General features: G+C 39.5%; 1 protein-coding gene across 5 annotated transcripts in view; it reads right to left on the minus strand.

Annotated features, from left to right (window-relative positions):
• LOC147152020 (pro-neuregulin-2, membrane-bound isoform-like) overlaps nucleotides 1-25,662 on the minus strand; it is a 79,953-nt gene that overhangs the window by 9,572 nt on the left and 44,719 nt on the right. For 3 of the 5 annotated variants that reach the window (XM_086023605.1, XM_086023601.1, XM_086023604.1), the window contains 6 exons: nucleotides 20,004-20,062; nucleotides 13,856-13,879; nucleotides 10,554-10,656; nucleotides 6,908-7,079; nucleotides 5,700-5,827; nucleotides 4,297-4,509 (listed from right to left, as the gene is read on the minus strand). In XM_086023605.1, coding sequence (XP_085879731.1) covers nucleotides 4,297-4,509; nucleotides 5,700-5,827; nucleotides 6,908-7,079; nucleotides 10,554-10,656; nucleotides 13,856-13,879; nucleotides 20,004-20,062 — 699 coding nt within the window. The remainder of the gene's footprint in view (nucleotides 1-4,296; nucleotides 4,510-5,699; nucleotides 5,828-6,907; nucleotides 7,080-10,553; nucleotides 10,657-13,855; nucleotides 13,880-20,003; nucleotides 20,063-25,662) is intronic. The other 2 variants (XM_086023603.1, XM_086023602.1) reach the window with 2 other exon arrangements.

Here is a 25,662-nt window from a genome sequence, read left to right on the forward strand (position 1 = left end):
CCGGCTTCCACGGAAAAAAACCCCACTGGGAGCCGCAAACACTTTTTGACATGTAAAATGAGATTTTATATATTCATTTTTTTGTATATAAAATGAATATATAAAATATATAAAATCTCTTTCCACCTGTAAAATAGTGTGTTGCAAAAATGCCTGATTTTAAAAATACAGTAGAAAAAAGAGCACCATTTCACTGGACAATGAAAAATAAATATTTGTAAAACAGCTGCCTGAATATTTATTTTACCTAATGGGACTTCTGTTCCTGAACCTTTGCGCACAACGCCTGCAAATCAGGGCTGTAGAAAGACACTTTCATCTTTACGCAGGTCTGTAAGCTGCCGTCTTTGTTGAAAAATTCAGATTTTTTTGTGTAAGCATTCATATTACATTATAAATGCGACCTCTTTCTCTTTGGTGTGCATCCCCAAAGTGACCCGCATGCGCAGAAGAGATGGCGTCACACATTTGTATACAGAAGTAAATGTGGTGCAGCATGTCGGGGCATTTCGACAGTGCAGCGATTCGGTCAGAGGTAGAAATACAGTATTTGGGGTAAATGATGAGGTGAGGCTTTTTCGTTCTCATTTCATGGAGACGTCACAATGACGTCACATCATAACGCGTGTAAAAAATGAGTCGTGGCTGAATTATACTCTCACCATAAATGTCCACTTTATGCTTCATGTTTCAGGTGGGATTAAATTAAATCCAAATATAAAGTCAATACTGTTACTAAAAACAACTGCAGAGTCAATCTCCCCGCTGTGCAAAGCGCATTTGGGGCTCCTGACATCAATGTCAGATGTATGCGACCTGGAGGTTCAGACTGCGGTCGCATTGCAAAAAAAAAATCTGATAGGTATCCAATCTAAAACCACATAAGAAAGTGGTCCAAAAAATTGATTTACTACGAAGACATTATGCACGTTTTTGAGACAAATAATGCACTCCAATCGGACACTTATAATTTATTTTCCCAACCCACGCAGAGCTGCATCATAAGAGCCACATGCGGCTCCGGACCGCAGGTTGCCGACCCCTGCATGGCCTAACCCTATCGCTAGCTAAACTGAAAGGTTGTCTTACCTCTCTGTGGGTTTTGGAATGACAAGTGAAGTTAGACGTTGTTGTGTCTTCATTCCGTGAGGTGTAAACCATGCGTTTTTCCATCCATTTTGTCAACGTCAAGGACAAGCCATTTTGTCAACATCACTTGTTAGTGTGCCACTTCACACTAACAAATGATGCAACTGGGTTGCCACGTTGGCGTAAATGAAACAAAAACCCAGTTTTTCTTTATTTCCTTTGAAATAAGGAAAACTGTGTTCAAATACAGATTCAAACCTATAAACAGGAAGACTTGTCAAGTCATGAGGTTCAAGTCTAAGTCAAGTCGAGTCACTTAGATACCAAGTGCCAAGTCAAGTGAAGTCATTTGCATGTTTTTGGTAAGCAAGTCCTAAAAATAGCAACTCCAGGCTGACCCCAGTCATGTCATGTGACTCGAATCCACCTCTGGAAATTTGTAATAATCATAATTGTTAAAAAAAATTCAGAGGTGGGCATTGTCAGTGACGAGCCAGCCAAAGTGCGATCATTTGCTTCTCGTGCATTGGTGACGAAGGCAGCTCGGGCTCCCAGAACTCATGTGAATTGCAAACACATGACCATCGACATACTCACTAAACATTGAGGATCCTTCCCCCGTTCTGTTATAAGTCGATAGTGAGGTGACGAGTGGTCGGCGCCAATGCTGGACAACGCCGCGTCTGCGGGTTCGGGTGAGCAATGTTCGTGTGTGACATTGATTACACAACATGTGTGCTTAATTACCCTGCATTTCAGTCTTTTTTGTCACATTTTTCTTTCCCATTCCGTCAAGCACATGTACCAAAAAAACTTTTTAATTTACTTAAATGAGGAGAATATGACAATAAGAAACAGAAATACAGCTCAGGTTTGCTTTTTCTTTTTTGTGCGCTTCACACATTTGTTGTGTGCTGAGAGAGTGAGAGCAGTGTGCAATTGCTCACGTCCGCAGCTTAGAGGGAACGTTGCATATCACATGTTGTTTAAATGCTAGCTATGATGGTTCAACTTTTACGTTCGTACAGCGGCGTCCGACATGCGCTGAGAAGCTGAAACTTATTCCTCTGAAATGGACCGGCCGTTTGGGAAACTCCCAAAATTCCTGATGGCCACCACACCCTTGGTCTCAGGTAATTCAGTACAATGAAACTAACTGCCATTCCCATCACGAGTGGGTTGTGAAAGGAAATCTTCTGATTGGGACAAGAACAAAATCGCAACTTGTGTGTGTTTTTTAGATTAGAAAAAATGTCTTAGGCTGGGATGTGACACGATGCATTTGCCACAATCAGTCATTGTTGGAGTTGAAAACATCAAGCAATTGTTTTAAATAAGGCCTTGGATGGTTAATATCTTGCTTCTTTAAATCTGATGTCATCATCGGAAATGTTCCCTAGTTCAAGTTCCTCAATGGCTCTGCTGTTCCTGTTTTTATCCTCCCTTAAAAGTCCCCAAGACCTCAATGAATCAAATCTCAATGGTTAACTTTCCCGTCTTTCTATTCAATTTATCTTTTTTAAATTGTCATCATCTGAAGATGTTGTAAAAAGAAATAAACGTATGACAAAGGGGTAGAAAGTACATATTTTTGTTTTCAAATGTAGAGAGTTCAATTAAAAAGCTTTCAGAAAATTGACACTCTCACAAATAACAGTAAAATCGCAACAGTACTGTAACAAACTATTTGTATATAATTTCTTCCCATCACTGCAAACCTTTAAGTTACCATTGTATTAGTGTATCATGTTATTTGTGGTGATGGCGTTAAAAAAGTGAACATCTTCTTCAGCTCCTTCTCATACAGAAAGAAGAAGGAATCCGTGCACATTTTCTGCCACTTGATGTCACCAAAAACTAAATAGAGTTTGTGCAAACACTGACTCAATGAGGTCAACTTTTTAAAGAGACAGTAGGCCTCCATAATGAGTGGCGTTTCATACTCAAGGCTCCCCCTATTGCTTTGGAGTGTACATTTCTTTGTAGCCCACGGGTCAAAACAAATGAGAAGTTGTTGACAGGCTGACTGAGTAAAGGGCTCTAAAAAAAGTTGAAAAAAAATATTAATAATAATGATTGGTTGATTGGAGTTTATTTCAAATGCAGTCAATTGCAGTCGTCAAACAAGAACCAAAAAAAACAAAAACAAAAAAAACATACATTACAAATATCCCAAATGAAATGAAATTGTACTACTAGCCCGAAAAGGAGTAAGAAGAACTCAACTTATTTATATACTATGCCTTCACCATTACCAAAGATGAATCAATAAATAAAAATTGCGCACCAAAATACATATACAGTATACGTACAGTACATACCCAAAATAAATATACATGTCACCTAGAAACATCGTACATACACTTATGTCTACAACCATTGTTCTTCTCTATGTACATAATTGTAAACACTGTACAACTATCTATCCTCTGCTTCCCAACATACCCCATGTGCATGTGGTTCATATTTGGAGGTTGGTTTGATTCCTCATACATAATTTTCCATAGGTTAACACCACAAATTTATAAATATAAACTTTTCCTCGTTGCGTGTATGTTTATTCATAATAATAATCAATAGTGGGGATTTCATCCGTCACTTGGCATTTGCTAGCAGCTGGCCAGTCCGTCAGTCCATCACACCGTCACCATTATTTTAACCCTGCTTCCGTCATTAAAGTTTGTCACTGCTATTTTAGGACTGTCAATAAAAAATAAAAAATAAAATGTCATTTTAGTGTATTATTATTATTATTATTATTATTTACTATGACTACTACTACTAATAATAATAATGACAAAAGCACCAAAAGATCATTAATAGGAAAAATTATTATTATTATTATTATTATTATTATTATTATTATTATTATTATTATTATTATTATTATCCAAACCGCTTAACCTCACCAGGGTTGCGTTGTAAATCGCTCGTCAACCAACATGGAAAAAGAGCCAAGAAAGGGGCCAAGCCAATGAAGCTACATGATCAAAGCAAATTTGGGTTACATTATAATGTCTTGAAATAAACATGAATGATAACATTAGAGTATGGGAAAAAGTTTGTCAAAGGACCATACACATTTCTCAACTCTACCAACACAGGGACTGGTGACAGTGTATCAGTGTAGCATTGAAACTGGTTAAAATCTAATATTTTAAGGTCGAGTTACCACATGTACTGTATATAAAAAAGAGACTTTGCTACCTGTCACTGTGAGGTGAATCCCTTAGTGAGTCGTAGGAATCTCCGTACTGCATTCTTGGACTGGAGACATCCATACCGCCCCAGTGGGCTCTCCTTGCCATACAAGCTGGACTACTGCATTTACTGGTTCCGACAGAGCTGGACAGGCCACCTGATGGGCAGTCTGAATTCATGCTGTCTGTTCGCTCCATGCTCCATGTCTGCTCCTCATGTCTGCAGATTTAAGTTCAGAACTACTTTAAGAGGTTACAGTAGGACTGGCCAGGCAAAAGGACAGAGAGCAAGGTTAAGGAAAACATAGTACAGAAAACTGTTAAAACATTTTTTTTTATTAGGATTGTAACAAAAATCAGAATCAGAAAATCAGTTTTGATTTAAAAGTTGGGAGCGCATTAAATTGAACTCAATGAAATGGTGACACTTTAAAATACGACGAGATACATATCGAATCGTCTTTTATTGGAGTCATTCATCTTCAGAAGAAGGAAATTACAGTACTAACAAATTAATTCATATGTATGTGAAATGACAACAAGAAACTGATTGCATCATACCCTCTTAAACTGAGCCTAACCATGTAAAAAATCGACTTGTCATCTCAGTGAATCGAACTGAATTGTTCCACTTTAAAATCAAACCGTCCTTGAATCGGATTGCACCCCATGTATAGAGATACTGTACAGTATGTGACAAATTGTCTTTTATTTATATTCATATAGACTTTTACACCCTTACTATTTAGGATATCTTTAGTTAATTTTTGTAGCTTGTTACTTCTATCAGTAGCCATAACACAGCCTCTACCAGGTATGATGTGGTATACTCTGGATCATTTGCATACCAATAGAGGTTGACCTCGATTTCGTCTCCGTGAACAATCTAATTCCAAACCACGGAGACTTTTTAAAAAATATTTTCTGGCAAAGTCTCATCTGGCTTGCCTGATAATTGTGTGTTAACCACTTTTCTGCAGCTTGTTGCAAACCCATGTTATTTTCATTCATGAAGGTGTCTTTTGGGCCTATGTTTTACAATGATACACAACCCCGTCCCAGAGTGTTCTTCCCTTCTGTTGATGTTGTTACATTATTTTTAATCCATGAGGAGAGTGAGTCTGTGTTTATTCACATTTGTAGTCTGACTGCGAGTTACCGTGAAAGGCAACCACAGACATCTTTAATGGCCATGTCAGTCACCTCAGCATGCTTTCCACTTACTGAAGACAAAAGTGAAGGCAGTACTGTACACAAACAGTACTATTTACACCAGTATTTATAAATACATCTGAATTATCCACTTTAAGAATTGTTCATGAAATGGCTGCGTTTTTATTCTTGTTCTCAACAACTGACTTCACATTTTTAGTAAATAAACTCACAGATGTCACAGTGTGTAAGCGCTACCTGGATGCATGTGAGGCAGTGGTCGAATGATGTGAGCGGGTAGACATTCTGCTGCCTGCGTAGTTGCCAGCACCTTCAGCTCCGTGGCTGATGACACACTCTGTGGTAGGGACACTCTTGGAGATGTACTGTAAATCATGTACACACACCTTTTACTAAGCAAAATGGATGATAAATATTTGGATGCTTTGGATTTTTTAACAGGGCAATTGGATATATAAAAAGCACAAATACATTAGATGAGTGAAAAAGATAACTGCTTCAGTGCTGGCCCATTTTAAAGTGACTTTTCAAAGTTCATTCATTTTCAAAACCCACTATTTATTTCAGGAATACGTAAAAGAAAGATGCTCTATCACATCAATGTACATTTTTTATTTATATATATTCGTAGGTGAAGTAATCTCTAATTAACTATATTACATAGGGCGTGCCTCCCCTACAGGAGCCGCCAAATCTCGCCGCCATCTTCCTGCTACGGGCACCCGAAGGAGACAAACTTAGTGAATGTAGTTCCTCCACATCATGACTACAACATGTGGAACAAATGCAATGCACATAGTTTGTCACTTGAGGGAATACTAGAAGTCGTTTGTGATAACATTTTGCTTGTACCTCACGTTGAACTTAGGTCGTTGCATTCTATTAGTTCACCACTCGATGGCACTAAATTCTACACATTGGGCCTTTCGGAGGCGGCCTGGAGAATAAGATTCAACAACACATTCAAAAACAAATGCGCATATGGGCTTTACTCCCATTTTTAAAAAGTAAAAGATGTTTAAAATTCTAATACGAATCCCTGTGCACTTTAGAAAACTTGTCTTGCAAGGTTGTCTGACCTCATCATATAGTATCTTCAATAACTCCTCCCTTCAAAATCAGCAGCTAATGAGCATGCATTTTTAGCAGTAATCTGTCATGCAGTGTGTAACACATAGAATGCTTAATTTTGTGTGTTTGACCTAAAAGCACTGCGCTGTAATGGTAAGTAGAGTGGGCTTGTCACAGAATTGAGCCAGGAGAGAATATTAAGTGGTTCTCCATAGTTTTAATGCCATCTTTTACCATTGTAGCAAACAAACTGAGCAAAACCACTAGACAGGGATGTGGAACAAAATACTGAGTTGTATGTGTTGTAGCATATGTGTCCATTTGTCTTTAATTCAACATGTCTATTGTCGTGTTAATTCTGACATCAGAATTACCTGTACCTGTCTCTGCTGTATGTTTCTACTGTTTGGACTCACATCAACCATGGGAATTTCCTCGGGACCAGGCCCAGGGTGGTTGGGCCCATTGGCCAGCATGCGGTTGGGTTGCTCCACACATTGATTCTGGTTCTGATGGAGGTGATGTTGCATCTTCTTTCTGTGCTTCCTAAAAGTCACATAATGGAGAAACAAGAACTGGTTTGGCATAATGGTAAGTAAATAATCCTTTGCAGATCACTAAGTGACTAGTGAAAAAAAAGCTGCGAATGGCTAAAACACAACACTTAACTGTTAAAAAATATAACAGAAGAATTGCATTTATTCTTAGCTAACCTATGGTTTGGGCTGCAAGTCCTCAGGATGAGTAGTTGCACCTCTCAGATCCATAGCAGTCTGTATTGAATCTTTTTTTATCCTTTACGTCCAGCGTAATTCTTTCTTGTGATTGTTTGGAATGTGCGAGTAAATAAGTGTGTTTATGTAACAAGTCACATTACATTGGTAAGTGGCATCATGCATCACTCTGTCTATTTACATAGACATAGGGGGGGCGGTTTACGACGGTCCTGACATACATTATGAATGCCGCACACCGTAAAAATATGTCATCACACAGAACGAAAGCACAGCCATACTTACTTTTTAAAATGTGATTGCCAGTACATATATATATATATATATATATATATATATATATATATATATATATATATATATATATATATATATATATATATATATATATATATATATATATATATATATATATAGTGGGTCAGTTTGACAACTTTCAAAAGTGGGTATTATTTGTGCAGTATATTGAAAAGGACATACTTGGTTTTGCAGTAGGCCACCACACAAACAATGCCAACCACCAACAAGTGTTGTATATATATGTATAGGTGTTGTGTTTTATATTCAAATCTCCCGTTTATCGCGAAAATTCTCGAAAAAGTTGTAGCGCAACAGCTTAGTGACCGCTAATAATCGATTTGAAATTCTTCAGGATTTAAAGCCCATCACTCTACTGAGACGGCTCTTGCTAAAGTGACTAATGATCTTCTCCTGGCTATGGACTCCGACACATCAATACTACTCTTACTTGACCTTAGTGTTGCTTTTGACACCGTCGATCATAACATACTATTAGAACGCCTTGAGGGATGTGTTGGTATCTCAAGCTCAGCACTTTCTTGGTTTAATTCTTACCTCTCAGAAAGGACGCACCGTGTAATTCATGGCAATGCGACTTCTGAGTTTTGTAAAGTTACATGTGGAGCCCCGCAGGGATTCGTACTAGGACCCTTCTTGTTTTGCATCTACATGCTTCCGCTTGGTGATATTATACGTATATATAACATTAGTTTTCATTGGTATGATGACGATACTCAATTATATATGTGCTCGAGATAACAAACCCGGCTAATTGCTGTAATTTAGAGGTGTGCCTTGCCGAGATTAAACAATGGATGTCTCGCAATTTTTTGCTTTTTAACTCCGATAAAACCGAGATGTTGATTATTGGCCCTGCTCGTCATCGGCACCTATTTAAGAACACCACTCTGAGGCTCAATAAATGTACTATTACCCAAAGTGATTCTACAAAAAATGTTGGTGTTATATTCGACCCAACTCTGTCTTTTCAAATGCAAATTAAGAATATTACTAGAACCACATTTTTCCATCTCTGTAATATTGCTAAAATTCATCCAATTCTGTCGAATAGTGATGCAGAAATTTTAATCTATGCCTTTGTTACGTCTCGCCTCGATTATTGTAACATTTTGCTCTCTGGTCTTCCCATGTCTAGTATTAAAAGTCTGCAGTTAGTCCAAAATGCTGCAGCAAGACTCTTGACAAGGACGAGAAGGTTCGATATTATTACTCCGATATTAGCCAATATGCATTGGCTCCCAGTCCACTTGAGATGCGATTTCAAGTGAAGACCACATCCTCTGAGGCGCTGTTATTAAGATTTCTACATTGACCATTGGGCCCCTGCTCACTTCACCAATGTCATCTTCCTGCAGCACTTTTTGATTAACTTTCACATCACTTTAACAAACACTGTATAGTACTATAATGTGTGTTCAATGTTGCCCACTCGGCGTCCATTGCAGCCTGATCATCCTTGAAGGGGGATTCCCCCATCTGTGGTCCCTTCTCAAAGTTTCTCACTTTTCCCGAGATGGTTTTTTTTTAGTTTTTCCTTGCCCTCCTGGGGGTTAAGATCAGGGGACATCTGGTGCATATGTGAAGCCCTTGGAGACTTTCCTGTGATTAAGGGCTATGTCATGTCATCTTCCAAACCGCTTATCCTATATAGGGTCGCGGGGAGTTGCTGGAGCCTATCCCAGCCGTCAATGGGCGAAGGCAGACTACACCCCGAACTGGTCGCCAGCCAGTCGCAGGGCACAGTCATTAAGGGCTATATAAATAAATTTGACTTGACTTGACTTGACAACACCACCACATAGATAGATTTTTTTGATTTGTCTATTATGTTTTACATTGCCTGTTAGCATTAACATAACAGAATTTCCAAAGTCAAAGCTCAGTAGTTGTTTTGAATAGATGATAATTTGCTTTGTTTTATATTGGGAGTTTCTAACTTCAACAGGGATAGCAATAAACAGCTTAAAGCGTCTTTTTTAATCATGTTACTCGTCAAGTAAAAGCAAAGAAAAAAACAACTCATATCGCTGAAAACTCAAGTCTCTCAAGTCACCACTGTATGTAAATATTACTTTTAATCTTGAAATCTCTATCTTAATCAACAAAGTGATGATGGCGCGATCATTGCATTGGTTAAAAACGCTGACTACTGCTCTAGGAGGCACATTTGAAAGTACAGAATAAGGAGATTGCTACGATATGCCGTGGTACACAAACCAACAGTCCTTATCTTCCTGAGTATTTTGCTCAGTGACAACCTCTTGAATCATCCATATGCACTTCACCGGAGAATTGCAATTTTTGGGGATCGTCGCCTCTTGCAGGAGATCAATTTTTCAACATGGATATGAAGGATGTAACGATATCTAAAAGTCACGATACGATACAATATTATCACGAAATGAACCTCATGATACAATAATTATCACAATATTGTGGGGAGGTTGGCGATACAAAAAACTCAAGATATTGTAAAAAAAATAAAAAGGATTTGTACATAATACCAGCAGTGACAAAGAAATAGGCTTGGCGGGTCATTTTATTGTAATGAATTCCTATTGGCTCAGCAGCGCAAAGTATCATGGTCTTTGTAGTCGACTGAAGCGGGCGAAAAGTTGTTTTTGACAGAGATGTGCTGCTTTTTACATCATGACATGATGACAATCATGGCAATTTTAATATTACGATATCTCCGTTATCATTACATCCCTAATGAATACTTTACCCTATGAACGCATTAAGCATTCATAATAGTAATGCTAATTATGCACATTTACACAATGTTTTAAATTAGTTTGACACTAGGGAACGTTTAGGTACTAATATACAGTATTATGTCCCCTAAGCAAAGCTATTTTTTTCTATGAGACAGATGAGTAGGTTACGGTTTTTGTTTTTATAGTGGGTCAGTTTGACAACTTTCAAAAGTGGGTATTATTTGTGCAGTATATTGAAAAGGACATACTTGGTTTTGCAGTAGGCCACCACACAAACAATGCCAACCACCAACAAGGCCACACAGATTCCTGTGATCGTCAGCACCCGCCTTTGGTAGAGCTCCTCGGCCTCTGTGGACGAAAACACACACGTGCAAATACACACGTTCATATGCACACAACACACACATTTATGCATTGAAGACATCAAAGCACAGTAAGTCATGCACAACACACATCCACACAGGAGCACACACCTACACTACTGCATGTTATCGCATTATGGGCTGCAACGTCTGATAGTTTGTTGTTCGTTAAAATACATTGCTGTACTGCAAACATTAATCATTTTAATACCGGACATATTTTCTTCTGATTATTTCTCCTTGCGCAGTATTTGATTATTATTTAATTGACCTAGCTAAACTGAACGAATAAACTCAGATTAGACGTAACTGCACCTACTTAATTCTATAATATGCATGCAGTGTGTGCAAAACTGTTACACAGCTATAGTTTTAGATGTACTTCAGTCATTCATAATGCTTCTATCACACTTAAGACAACATTTCACAGACCATTATAAGAGGGAAAAGACATTTTAACACATGCTTGCGTAAATGCAAACCAAGAAATAAAATAAAATATATTAAAACAATCAATGAATAAAACACGTTTACACCACAATTATAGCATTGAATGTTCTGATGCTCAAAGCGAACTGGGCTCTAAAAAGAATCATAACTCGTATTATTTTATATTTTAATGCAACTCTGCAATTATTTTTGCGTTCATTGACATATTTTTAGATTTCAAAGAGTGCTGCCACAGTTAGAAATCCCAAATTATTATGTGAAACAGATTTTGCTTTTGTTTAATTCAATTTGTAGGAAAGACACTTTTTAGAATGTCAACAATAGTAGAATAGTTTTAAATGGACTTTTACCTATTACCTGAACTGTTACTAAGTGTGGGTCACACACCTGTATGCTTCCTGGCAATTGTTTAAGGTATGGCAATAATAAATGTGTTTTCTTGGTAACAATTGTGGTTTTGCTGACCAAAATGGTAATTCATTGCTATTTTTGCTTGACAAAAGAGAAATCATAGATGAAAGGTTTGAAGAAAATCTGCTGAAAAGCTGGGCTAGCCGAACACAGGCAAGTAACGTGAACTAATGTGTCCTTTGACCAAGCTACCGTTTCTCTTTTGCTATTGGCGTGACAGACTATAATTCGGTGAGAACAATACATCGCACTCGAAAGCACTAGGACATAGTGAACCCAAGAAAAAAATACATGTAGTCAGGGGTTGTAAAAACGTTACGCAAGTCGTATGTAATAGTTTAACAGCCCTATTTTGGGAAATACAAAATATAGTTTAAGATAACATACTGTACTGTATTTATACTACTCTGAGCTACAGCACAAAAGTGAAGCTCTACCAAGTTTGAAGGTATGCTGTTTGAAACTGCCAGAGCCCCTGTACATCACTGAGATCGATCTAGTTTACTGTATGTTTTCAATTGCCCTACTGTGGTGTAACACTGAAAACTGAGGAATGCAAGAGCAACAACACAACAAAGGGGGAACAAACTAGGGAGCGAGAGGGCAAAGGGGGGAAAAAAAAGGAGCATTGGGAGGAAACATGATGAGAATAGGAGTGGGACAGGGCTGATAGAGAAACAGGACAGTCCTAGAGGGTGAAATTGACCCCAAGAAGCTAAAACATAAGACTGCGCTTTCATCAACTTAAAGTGGATTTGAAAAGCTTGTCGGTTATGCCCTAGTTTACATCACTGTTAGATTTCAATGTCATATACAATCTAAAACACAAATTTCGGTTAATTTGTCCAAATTAGCACACTCAGCGAAAAAATGCCAGAACTGTCAAATACCTATCACAATATTATGACCACTTGCACAGTATGTTATCCAAAACAGAAGCAGTATCTGGGGCTAATACTTTGGTTACCTCAAGCCAATCGCAGGGCACACAGACACAAACAAACATCCGCACTCACAATCACCCCTAGGGGCAATTTAGAGTGTCCAATCAACTTACCATGCATGTTTTTGGAATGTAGGAGGAAACCGGAGTACCCGGAGAAAACCCACGCAGACACGGGGAGAACATGCACAACTCCACGCAGGGAGGCCGGAGCCGGGATTGAACCCACAACCTCTGAACTGTGAGGCGGACGTGCTAACTAGTCTACCATCGTGCCGCCCTAAATACTACATTTAAATTAATTATTTTTTTTATTATTATTTATGCTTCTCTGACAAACTTAATAACTTTTTTTGATACAATGCTTGTGTTATATGTTAATATACTGTGCAAGTGGATATAGGACTAGATACACCAATTCGATGTCAGACGTCTGTAAGCGTCGGGGCTTCGGATTGCGACGTCTACTTGATGTAGCGAAGACTGCTGCCGATGGTATGGAGGCATATTACATCTCATGCAAGCGCAGAAGGTAGTTTACTGGTCAGTGCTGCTGTCTGTCGTTGCGGTTTATTTTTCCAGCACAACATGCGCCGACAGTCGGCCCAACGCCACAGGAGGCAAGCATCGGTCACAGTTGGCCAACGACGGATTGGTCTATCCAGGCCTTATAATGTTGTGGCTGGCCAGTGCATATAAGATACGCTAGTTTTAAAGTCATCTCTTCCTAATTTATCATTTCACCTTCAGGAAGGGGGCTATGGTTTCTAAATAAAGGGCCTGAGAGGGAATTGATGAGCCAACGGTATCCTTGGCCCTGTATTGTGCGTGTATCATTGTGCACTGATACAGAAAGCCAAGGGAATTGGGAAGGCAAGCTCGCCTGCACAGCGGAGCCAACAGCATTTGTGATTTGGGACAGGCCTGCTCTTTGTCTTATCTGTGACACTGACTGAATCAAGGGCACATTAGGACAAACAATGTGGTCATGCCTTTTCTAGCTCTCGACAACACTTTGCAAAACTATTTGCCAGTGGCATTTTTTCATATTCCCACAGGTTGAATAGTGTTTCTGGTCTTCCACGTGATCTCGTCCATTCGAGGCCCTTTAGATTCCCTTCAAATTGTCTCTGCCCTTTCCAGCTAAAAGTATTCATCTCAATCATCATTTTCTTCCTCCTTAACCTTAGTTAGCCTATAAAGAAGAGTGCATGCAGAGAAGGGGGAAGAGGGATTGCAAGTCTTAAAATCAGGTTAGTGGGCGGAAGAAAAGGAGAGACAGGTTTGTTGGTTTTAAAGAAGGTGGCACAATAATGTGTGACTGTGACACAATCTTGGCAAACGCTTAAAGCACAGCAAAATAAATAATAATGTTCCATACCCATAAATTCAATTCTGAGAAGCTCTGCCAGCACAGAAAGTTGTTGTGGTAAAAAAAGGAAAGAGACAGACAAGGGTCAGCTGTAATGTCCACTTTGGAGAGGATCTGCTGTATATTATGTTCCTTCCCTGTATACGCTGCACCAGGAAGTTCATTAGTGCTTTGGAATCTGTCAGTCAGGCTGACTGAAAATGGTGCTGTCCAGTAACAGACAGCCAAGTCACACAGCCTCAGCTCTGTGAACCCCAAAAATGTAAGAAAAAAACAGAAGCAGACAAAACTCAAAAGCAAGGGAGAAAATGAAATGAATCAAAAACAAAAGAGAAATCAGCAGGCAGGAAAGTGCATGCAGAGAAACACGGACGAAGATAGCAAGACAAGAAGTGGTATCCCTTATAGCCATGTTGAAAGAACATTGGACAGAAAAAAAACAACACCAAAGAAAAAAATCATAGTGAAAAAAAAGCTGTGAGATGGTGTCTAACAAATGCTGAGAACAGATGATGATGTACAGACAATGAAGTACAGACAATGAAGTTGATGTTTTATCTCATTTGACTCATCACAACTCTAATTAAGCATTTCTACTGCACTCATATCGCCTTTTCCTGCATAAAGATGTTAGAACCTTATATATGATTTTCTGTTGATTTACATGCATTAGAACTAAAAAAAAAACAAAAAAAAACAGGAAGATGCACTGGTTCGCCGAAACCCGGCCTACATTTTGACAGGGTTTTGCACTCGGAACACTGTATAAGCAGACAGTAGGGCATTGATGTGAACTTTAAACAGCACAAATTGTTCTTTCAAATAGAACACTAGCATGCAAAGTAATGAAACACAAGAATAAACATGGACAAGACAAGTCTTGATGGAATCAAATACAGCATTCAGAACACAGAAATAACAGTGTGTGTAGTCCTTACAAAGTGGCAGTGAGGACTATTAGCTAAAATAAAACTTTCGATTTTAGCGCACTGACAAAAACATTGAAAGCTGGACCTTTCGAAGTCTAATAAGATCCTTTCAATTTATCCCTTAATGTGTTTGGATAACTATACAATTTCTGTTTTACAATTATAAACAAGCATTATGTTTCTGGATGAAATTCTACAACTGTATTATTTCTTCTTCTAGAATAAAAAAATGGACAATAGGATACTGCATACTGAAGATAAAATATTTTACTAATTGCAATTGCAAAAAGTTATCCTAGGCATAAATACTAAAACAATAAATTGTGTTGCAAATCTTACTTTTGATAAATAGCAGTGAAGTAATAATAGGTACTTTGTTTCATTTTCATTTCCCTCTTTGGCATACAACCAGTCATTCGCTTTGTTATGACCCTGTAGAACATAACATCTTTTCAATGATTAGACATTCACAGACTCCCATTTTGTGGACAGACGGACGGAGGAAGAGAAGTCTTTTAAAAAGGACGGACTAAGCAAGGACAGAAGTGGGGTTTCGTCTGTCCCTCCGTTCGTCCCTAACCGGGTCAAGTACCAACCGAACGTGTTGTGTTGGGTTCTTTTAAAAGCAAGACCACTGATCTCTTCTGCGATACCACGGAGCCACCTTCAATAACTGCCTGCACAACATTTTGCATGTGCATTCCCTGCAGGTTGACATAGTCTACCCTCTAGTGGTTCAGTACATATAATTCCATGGATTATGACACAGGAGTCAGGACGCCATTTCAGTGACTGACGGAAACACGCCTGGGAAAATGTATGTATGTAATGGCCGTAGGAAAAAGGTGGATAAAAATGTTGTTTTTAACTAACTGTTAACATTTCATACCTTATCCTTTGCATGCAAAGTATGTCCTTGTGTGGGACGTGTTTGGACTGTAAAAATCTCGACCAGCGCCGACGTACATTTAAACGACAAAGAAGTGGGAGTGCTCTTAAAATAACCTTGCGTTATTTTGCAATAATTATTTGATTGCAAAATTTCGCAATAAAAACTGAAAACTTATTGTGTTAAAATACAGGAGTCTTGCAATAAAACGCAATAGTATTGCATTATAAAGTGATCTTAAATATCATCGTGATGTCCCCTGGCGAGCTCTGGTCAGTTGACCGACCTGCGTGAAGTTGGCAGTTTAACAGTCTTGGTTAAATAGTTCTAAGCAAAACCAATACTCCCAGCCGGTAAATTGATGTGCATGGGAAATTAGCCAGCTAATGAGCTTTAAATAATGTTTATGTTAATGTTTACTTGCTAATGCATGCAATTTATGGAGGAACTCAAATGTGTTATGTTCCCCTTTATCTGGTGGTTAGCGCTTGAAAATAGATGATTACTTGGATCATCAAGACCTGCATGTCTTAGAGCAACCACCCTGTTATATACCCCGCTTATCCTCACAAGGGTCGCGGGCATGCTGGAGCCTATCCCAGCTGTCTTCGGGCAGTAGGCGGGGGACACCCCAAATTGGTTTCCAGCCAATCGCAGGGCACACAGAGACAAACATCCACACTCACAATCACCCCTAGGGGCAATTTAGAGTGTCCAATCAACTTACCATGCATGTTTTTGGAATGTGGGAGGAAACCAGAATACCCGGAGAAAACCCACGCAGGCATGGGGAGGAACATGCAAACTCCACACAGGAAGGCCGGAGCCGGGATCGAACCCACGGCCTCTGAACTGTGAGGTGGATGTGCTAACCAGTCGACCACTGTGTGCCACCTAATAATAATAATAATAATAATAATAATAATAATAATAATAATAATAATAATAATAATAATAATAATAATAATGATAATAATGATAGTAATAATATGTATGAATGTGTGTGTATATGTATTAAATAATTGCCTATAAAAACGGTCAAAGATCATGATTTGATTCTTGATATTGGATCATTTTTGGCACCTTCCAAATAATTGTTCTCGTAGCTTAAACAGTGATGACTGAAACAGTGTAAGGAGTACACACTACAACAACAAATACGACCACCAACACGCCCCCCCCCCCATTTGTCGGCAACTTATATGACTTTTTTAATATTAAAAAGAGCATTGAAATCACAGCGTATGGTGCTGATGTCAGTATCCGATTTATGTGTGATGTTGTTGGAGTTACCAGCCAGTTGACAATGGACAGGGTTTTACAAAGACTCTAGAGCAGGGGTCACCAATCTCCGAGGGACCCTATCCTGCATGTTTTAGATGTTTCCCTCTTCCAATACACCTGATTGGGATGATCAGGATTGTTATCAGGCTTCTGCAGCGCTTGCTGATGAGCCGAAGACTGGAGTTGGTGACTCCTGGTCTTGAGGATACAAGCAGCCTGGCTCTGTTGGACTTGGTTTTGACTATGCTTACTGGATTTGAACACAATGTTAACTAAAAATGTTGGAATAAGAGGTATTCAAGGTAATCAGAAAATGTTGATTACAAAACAGTCTAATTCCATCAGTGATTTGTCAGACTTATATGCAGCATGTGAACTGATTTTCCAGGCCCACCCATTAGCCACGTTCTGGCTCCGCCCCTGGTAAAGATACCTTCCATCTCCCAGCTGGAGGATTTGTCTTCTCATCTTTTTATAACTACTGCTTTAATTTAACCACACAGCATTATCTTACAACTTAGCGTCAAGCAAACTATGATGTCGCCTAACAGATGACCCATTGATGTTGAGGATGAAAACAACAGTCACAGAGGTATGCTTTATCCTCATTCAACCTCCATTCGAGATACAGTACATGGTACATTATCACAGAGGGGAAAGCCCTCATCAGTAACAATGGATGATGTTTCTTTGTCTCATTACCTTACTTGGCTTGTTAAAGCGCTCCACTTTAGTTTAATTCACTTACTAATATATGAGATTCTGCACCCACAGCAATTGTGACTGGCAAGTGTTCAAAACACTGTCAGAAAGATAGAGTATTGTTCACTATATAAAGACTTTAATTGACACTTCTGGTCCAATTGCACAGGTTGAAGCAATAATACTGTATTTTCTCAAATAGTGGCCTCCATTCTGGGAGACTCTAAGGCTCAGTTAATCGCCAGGTGCATCGTCCACATGAACAACCCCCCCACCACCCACCCCCCTTCAAACAGGCCTCCTTTTTTTGCTTTCATTTTTCCATCCAAGAAAATAAATAAGAGGTGGTGCAAAGTGGCTATAGACATGTTTATTGTCACTGATATTAACATGTCTCATGCGAAATGCAATTCCCAGAAGCAGACATGGCATCACCATAGCAGTTGTACAGTATGTTCTGGTGGGAGAGCGGAAGCCTATACCAGCTGACAAGATGAGAAACTGAGTGCACCCTAGACTGGTCGCCAGTCAATCACAGGGCACTGACAGACAAATTATTATCATGCACATTCACACTTTTGGGTAATTTAGAGTCCTCAATTAACCCAACTTGTTGTTGGAACACAGGAGGGCCTGAGCCAACATTCAAACCCAGAACCTCTTGACTGTTGCACTGAAAATTATTACAGTCAAGTTGACCATAATGACCGCAAATTTATGTTAACAGTCACTTTGATTAATATTAATACAGTTGAGATAATGAAATTGATCCCGTTTTGCTGGTTCACTCCAAACGTCTGTTAAAAGTGTGTAATGTGCAGAGCTGGGCAGTCTGTCCCTGGGTCGGACCAGTGGGACCCTCCAGCCCAGCCGGATGCCCATTTTTGGGGAGGAGGGGAGGGATTGTGACAGATTTTTAAAAATGGCTGGACTAAGCATGGCCGGAAGTGGACTTTAGTCCGGCCCACTAATCGGCCCTCATGCGTGTGACGTGGTCGCGAGGCGGCCAAATTTCATCTCAGCCTACTCTGTGAAAAGCTTCTTTTTAGGCTTCTTTCTAGTCCCGCGTCGGCGCGAGCGACAACTGCCGCATTGTTTCACGTGACCGACGCATTGTGCTGTTGGCAACAGGTCTCTAGTCATCTCGGTCCGTTTATGGTTGTAGCAGGCACGATATCCATTGTTGTCGCTGTCTTTTTGAAGCGGCGACCCCCGACTTGTTTCAAAACTTGTGTCCATGAGTATATTCAAGCTGCGCGCAGCACTGACTCAAGGATGACGCTGGCACATCAAGGTGGAGTTCATGCACTTCATCTGGCGTTTTCCCTACTTCCTGAAATATGCCGTAGCAAACCTGCTGTGTATTGTGGTTCGATGGTATGCTTTTATTTTGAAGGCCGTGAAGGAGGGTAAAGGTGCAAGGTAAATAAGTAACTTGTTGACGCGACTTCTGGCCGTCTGTTGGACCCAAATAAATATACAATACGACAAAATCAACCCTGGGGCTCGCAATGGAAGTAATCACACGCAGTTGGGTAAGTAGTAAAGTACTAGTGGCGCATATTGAAGCATGTCCACAGCGGGTTTGAATAGTAAATTAGCCAGCTAATGATCCTTCAAAAGCCTCTGCGGTTCGCATCCCTCCTTCGGCGGCGTCAATCACGGACACTTTTTTTGGGGGGGGGGGGGGTAACGGGGCGGTGGGGTGATCATATTTATGAATTAAAGCGGGGGGTCGCGGCCGGAAGGGTACCCAGGTTAAGGGTGGAGGGTCGCGGCCGGACCGGCAAAAAAGGGTCAGGTGCCCAGGTCTGGTAATGTGTAATGTAAAAGTGTGTGTTGACATGTATGCGTCACTTGCAGCGAGGATGTGGGGTGGGGTGGGCAGTGTTGACAGATTTTGAGTGCAAATGGATATACGGTAATACTCGTTAACGTAAAAAATAAATTTATACAAATGAAGAGCGGCCCTTATAAATACCTTAACCCTTAAAGACTTCTAAAAATAAAACGTCGCTGGCCACTATGTGAGGAAACCGTATACAGTATTATCCTTTAGAGTTGCAGTTTTGCCTTGATTGGTTCAGCAACACAAATGGGTCAGCTGTCTTTAAAGTACAGTTTACCAATCAATAAAATCCTCTGTAGTATCCAATGTAAACTTTTGAAATAATTTGAAATAAGATATGTATCTAAAATGTAACAAATGACAGTATAGTAGTAGCAGAGAAACGAGTGAGCACACAGCATGCAGACACAAGTATACTGTATATACAGTATGTACAGTACATCCCCTCTAATGTAGCATGCTGCATCTCAGTGGAAGGAGACAGACAAGAGCAAATGGACATACTGTAGAAACCGGCCATGACGGAGTTTTCACAGCGGTCCCCCGTATAGTCATTGGGACACCTGATGGAGGGAAAACAAGACACGGAGGGGAAATAGAAGGATTTGGGGTTAAAGATGACAGGGGTGAAAGAGGGGGCATATTTGGAATAATTAAGAGTAAAACACAAATACAGAGACAGAAAAGAGAGGAGAAAGGGGGGAAGGAGACACAAGAAAGCACAGAGAATGTTGAATTAGAAACAACACAATCCACCGAGTACAGAAAAAAAGATGGCCTGCATACTGTCACATCACCGCCATCAATACATGACACCAGTGATACAGAAGGTCATCATCCCAGTATAATGAAGGTCATGTGATGGTAGTCTGGGAAGTAAGGTTGGCAAACACCCAACCCCTACATTTACATACACACATAAACATAAACATGTACAGACATTTTGGCACTTCATTAGGTACATTTGCACAACCTAATGGGTAAAACTAACATAAACACTAACTAAGGTAAGGTGTAGGAAATACTTAGTTTTGACTTATATGTTTTTTTTTGACAGTACATTTTTACACCACTGAAAGCTACACGCACCATAATAAGCATATTTCTGAATCAACACCTTTCAGCAGCTGACAATAAGCATTATTACTGGATCTGAATAAAAGGGTTGAATATGGAATACATTTTTTATGCCATTCTCGAATAACTAAAAGGTATCCTACAAACAAGCATGAAAATCATTCAGACACCAGGGACGGACTAAAGGAATCTTTAGTGAGCTTGATTGCTCACCCAAACAGATGTTGGAAGCTGCTCTACTAAACGGACCGAGGCCAAATTCTTTAAAATATTGTACATCACAGTTCATGTTGTGTATTCTGGGAGAAGTATAAACAAATAGACAGAGGTGGGTATTTCGTCAGCCGACCGGTCCGTCAGTCCGTCACTGACGGACACCCGTTTTGCTGACAACTGACGAATGACGGGACACCTTTTAAAATAGACGGACTGAAGAGTGACAGAAGAGGGTTTTCATCTGCCAATATAATTGCCACTAACCGCGTCCGTCAGTGATGTTCCGTCAGTCCGCGACTGGCGGACAGGTACCCTGGCCGCTGACGGATGACGACCAGCAAAATTTAGTAAAATGTCCGCCTTTGCAAATAGACTAATTCAGCACTTGCAATGTGATTCATCAAACTTGAGACCATGCGTGTTGGCTGATTTTCGATTTTTAAGTATGAAAGAATAATTCTGATTGAGCACGTCTGAAAGGCAGATGTGAAGAGCATTGCTGTGCGAAACCACGACAAGGAGGCGTGGGCAAAATATGAGGCAAAGAGGAAAGCAAACTGTCACTTTCTAAAGTGATTTTATATCAGTGTGTCAAAAATGTGTAATACCATTTGGACAAGCTATAGTACATGTCAAAACTTTTGCCTGCTGTGTGAGTCCAGTGCTGCATTTCGACTGATCATGTCACGGTCACATTGCAGTTAATGGATACTTTGCTGGTGTTGGCAAAGTCACTCAAATGAGCAGCAAAAATTCGTCAACATTGCTATCAGCTTCTGTTGTTCTTGTGTTAGAGTTTTTCATTGGTAATTCACAACTGTGGAAGTCTGTCAGCTGAATAGCTGTCATTCTTTCTCGGACAACAGCTTAAAAATACTCACGCTAGAAATCACAGCTGGGCATCGCCTAAATGCCACCGACTTCCCATCTGCATATTTAAACGACTCACGTGGTCCCAGTACGCCCCTCGTCTGCTACAGCCAATCGAAAACGTAATCTTCACGTCACGCAGGCGCCGCGTGAGCAGACACGTCGCCAAACAAAGAAAAAAATTCAAACAAAAATACACACACAGCATTGTGATTGGTGAAATAAAAAAAATATGGAGAACATGTCATTGCATCTGTGGGACCGCAAGGCAGTTTTTTTTCTCCTTGTAGCACCTGTGTGTGACGTGGTAGCAGGTTAAGTCCGTTCTCGACGCCGTTTGGCTGACTCAGAAAGACAGGAACCACGTGGGTCATTTAAATATACAGACAGGAACTCGGTGGCGGTTAGGCCCAGATCTGCTAAAAATGGTCTTTACAACAACAATGGAAACAACACGTTTGTTTATCTGACTCTTATGCATTAAACATTCTCAAGGATTGGTGTCTGGCTTAGAATAATAACATTGCCAACTCATAACACATCGTGACCTCCCATTTCACAGCCTTGTGTTCTTCTATAAACATGTGACTAGAGAGCCTAAGAGCAGATGTGGTTGGAAACAATTAATATTACAACACTAGACTACAAGGAAATACAGAAGCAAAAACAGATCTATCTTTTTAAAGATTGTACATCACCATTCATTAAAAATAAATTGTTTTCACTGGGATACCATGATGTCGCTAATAACAGACATTTGTACTATTTTTAAAAATTGAATGTCCTTAATCTTCTCAAAAAAAGGTTAGGAATATTCCAGTTTTGGGGTGAAATTTCATAATGAACCTAGTGTATACTATAACCTATACAGATGAACATTGATTGACCTTCTCTAAACATTTGAATGCACATCTCCAACTGTTTAATATCTCGAAACATTTTGCACAACTTGCCATTCAATAACAAGGAGCTGAATGGCAAAATTCACAACAGTTGTTTGATCTATGAAACGGTTCAAGTTCATCCCTCTACGAATAGGGTAAAGGTACTGTTTATCAACCTCAGGCGTTTCCTTGGTCTCATGATATCAAAATGTGGAGCGCATGATGAGGAAGATGGTTTATACTGTTTACTAATTCTAATTGAACCAGGAAATGTACTGTATTGGTACTTTCATGCATCAAATACCTGGATCAAGTGGTGTGTAGTGGATATGTAGAGTCATTTCCCTATGAAGAAGAACCAAACCTACCAAAAAGACGTAATAAATTGACACACTCAATGGATTCAGGTTTTTATTTGTATTTTTTATGCATTAGCAACTGCGCTGCCACCAAGTAGAAGTGCAATGTGTTGTTTTAGTCCGAGTGGATTGTGCTTAGTCAGCAATCGATCAGAATGACTATGATTCATAGTCTGGCATCGGCCATAAATACGGTAACAATACAGATTTAACAATTGAAAAAAAGAATCCAGGACAAAATACTTCTCACTACATCACACTAATCCTGGAAATTTTACACATTTAATAAACATGTTTTGGTTGTGGTCTTAGACAGATGCTGTAGGCTGCTTTCCATTTTAAAATATTTAAATTAAATAACATACTATAGTCATATTATATTCACTAATGTGTGTTGTATTTGCGGATGGAATAAATGAAAAATAAAAAAATTAAAATAACTTACAATGACTGCTGGAGAATCCGTCCTTGAATTGTTTAAATACTTACCTGCCACAACATAAGGTACATGTACACAATGTTGTTTTATTTCAATATGATGAGAATTTTTACATCAATAATATAATAATAAGAGCTAATCAAAGTCCAGAATCAACCAATGAGGAGTCTAAGTAAGCAATGTGATGAGATTATATGTGGTGGTTAAATCCCTAAATCAGGGGTGCTCAATCCCTGTCCTCAAGAGCCCCTATGCAGCCTGTTTTCCATCTCTCCCTGCCTGCAACACACCTGATATAAATGATCCGTTCATCACCAAGCTTTGCAGAAGCCTAAAAACGATTGTACAAATTGTTACAAATTGACATTTGTAGGGGCTCTTGTGGACCGGGATTGAGCACCCCTGCCCTAAACAAACAAACAAACAAACAAACAAACAAACAAACAAACAAACAAATACAATTATGAGTTTGCTATTCTCAAGACGCATTCATGTGACGCACAAAAAGGCTCTCACAAGACCTACAATTAAGAATTGTAAACTTCCATTAAGATGAAAAGTGTTACAAAAATGTCTCTAAAAGTCCTGGGGTTCCATTTCCGTGACCAGAATAAATCCTGCGCAATGCCGATGTTGGTAATTTTGCAAACAAGTGCAGGCCAGTGTATCTGTGAAAGGGAAGGCAGCGCAGCTTTGGGGGTGGTCACAGCTGACTTAAATAATGGCAGCTCCCGTCATGCTCTTTAAATGTGGCGGATCGGTCAGAGACGGGAGTCTTGAGCCCCGATCGTTTGTGTGCCCGACCCCCATTGTTTTGCTGTCCACTGAGATGATTTAAAAAAATATAATACAATGATTCATACGGTTTGATGGTTACTGTTCACATATTTATAAATGAAATGCATCTCATTAGACCAGCTATCAACCCTGTGCCAGTGTTCAACAAAGCCAGTGCAGACATAAGTTTTAGATTGATGTTCTGCCTTCAATTTATCACTCTGCAAGGTGCATCTCCAAGACATTGATCCTGCTGCACTGGCCCGCCCAGCTTGGCTGAGGCCTGTCTGCCAAATTGCGCTGATCTAAAATTCAAGATCCGCCGGCCCTTGCAATGCATCGCAGATGCACTCTCTATGAAAATAGAGCCCATACATTATACAATTAGTCCTACATGATTTACCTCTCAGAGAAAGGAAGATAGTTTCAAACACAACCCCAAAACACATCACACCTTGTCTCCATCAGTTACACTATATTGCATTATAATACTGCATCAAAATATGCTTTGTAATCTTACTTCTTTAAAGCGGAAGTCAACGCAAACATATTTTTCTCAAGAATATGTTCCCAGCAGGCCCACTGGATGAAATTTTGCGTTTGTGGAATATAAATTAAGCAGCAAAATGCACTCGTTTTTAGCCATCTCTGGGGGCGGTCATTTTGTCTTCTGTCGACTGAAAATGACATCAAAACTGCTCACAACGACCAATCATGGCTGACCTGATTTCTGAATCTGAGCCGTGATTGGTCTTCGTGAGCAGTTGTGATGTCATTTTCAGTCGACAGAAGACAAAATGGCCGTCTCCGGAGATGGCTAAAAGAAGTGGATTAAGACTTATTCCACAAACGCAACATTTATCAGAATGTCCTGTCTCAACTAGTGGGCTTGCATAGAACATATTCTTGAAAAAGAAATGTTAGCGTTGACTTCCACTTTAAGGCTTGCTATCTCGGACCGACTCATCAGCACATACACTCAGATCTCTCCCATAGTCGTAATAATATCTCTTGTGAAAAATATGCAAACAATTTAGCAGTTTAAGAACTGTTTTAACTGGTCCTTTTAAAGATTCCTGCAACAGTCACAAGAAGTTACCAATATATAATAATAATAATAATAATAATAATAATAAATACATGTACACACTGTATTTATAGATTCATATGATAAATGTAGTGGCATAAGAAGACGCTATTACTGTAGTCATAATAAATATACTGCATTTAAAAATTATACAATGCCAGAAAATGAAATGGAAACCCTTCTTTTTGCACTCAAAGCATAGTATTTTCTTGAGTATAAGAAAAGGTAATAATAAAAAAAACTTTTTTGTCAAAGCATTTTTGTCGCAACTGTTAGTGAACGAGACCCATAGACAACACCAGAAAGGTTTAATAGCAGTATACCTGTACAGTAATGTGATGATTCCCGAGCAGGGTGCACAAAACTGTGTGCCATAACATATGAGGGGTGCCGTGAGGATGCTCCCTGTCAGGTGGACACCCGGGCCACCTCCCCGTTGGCCCAGCCCAACAAA

The sequence above is a fragment of the Filicampus tigris genome, chromosome 2 (genome assembly GCF_054856515.1).
Source record: "Filicampus tigris isolate MCC_2025a chromosome 2, RoL_Ftig_1.0, whole genome shotgun sequence".
NCBI classification, from domain to species: Eukaryota; Metazoa; Chordata; class Actinopteri; order Syngnathiformes; family Syngnathidae; genus Filicampus; species Filicampus tigris.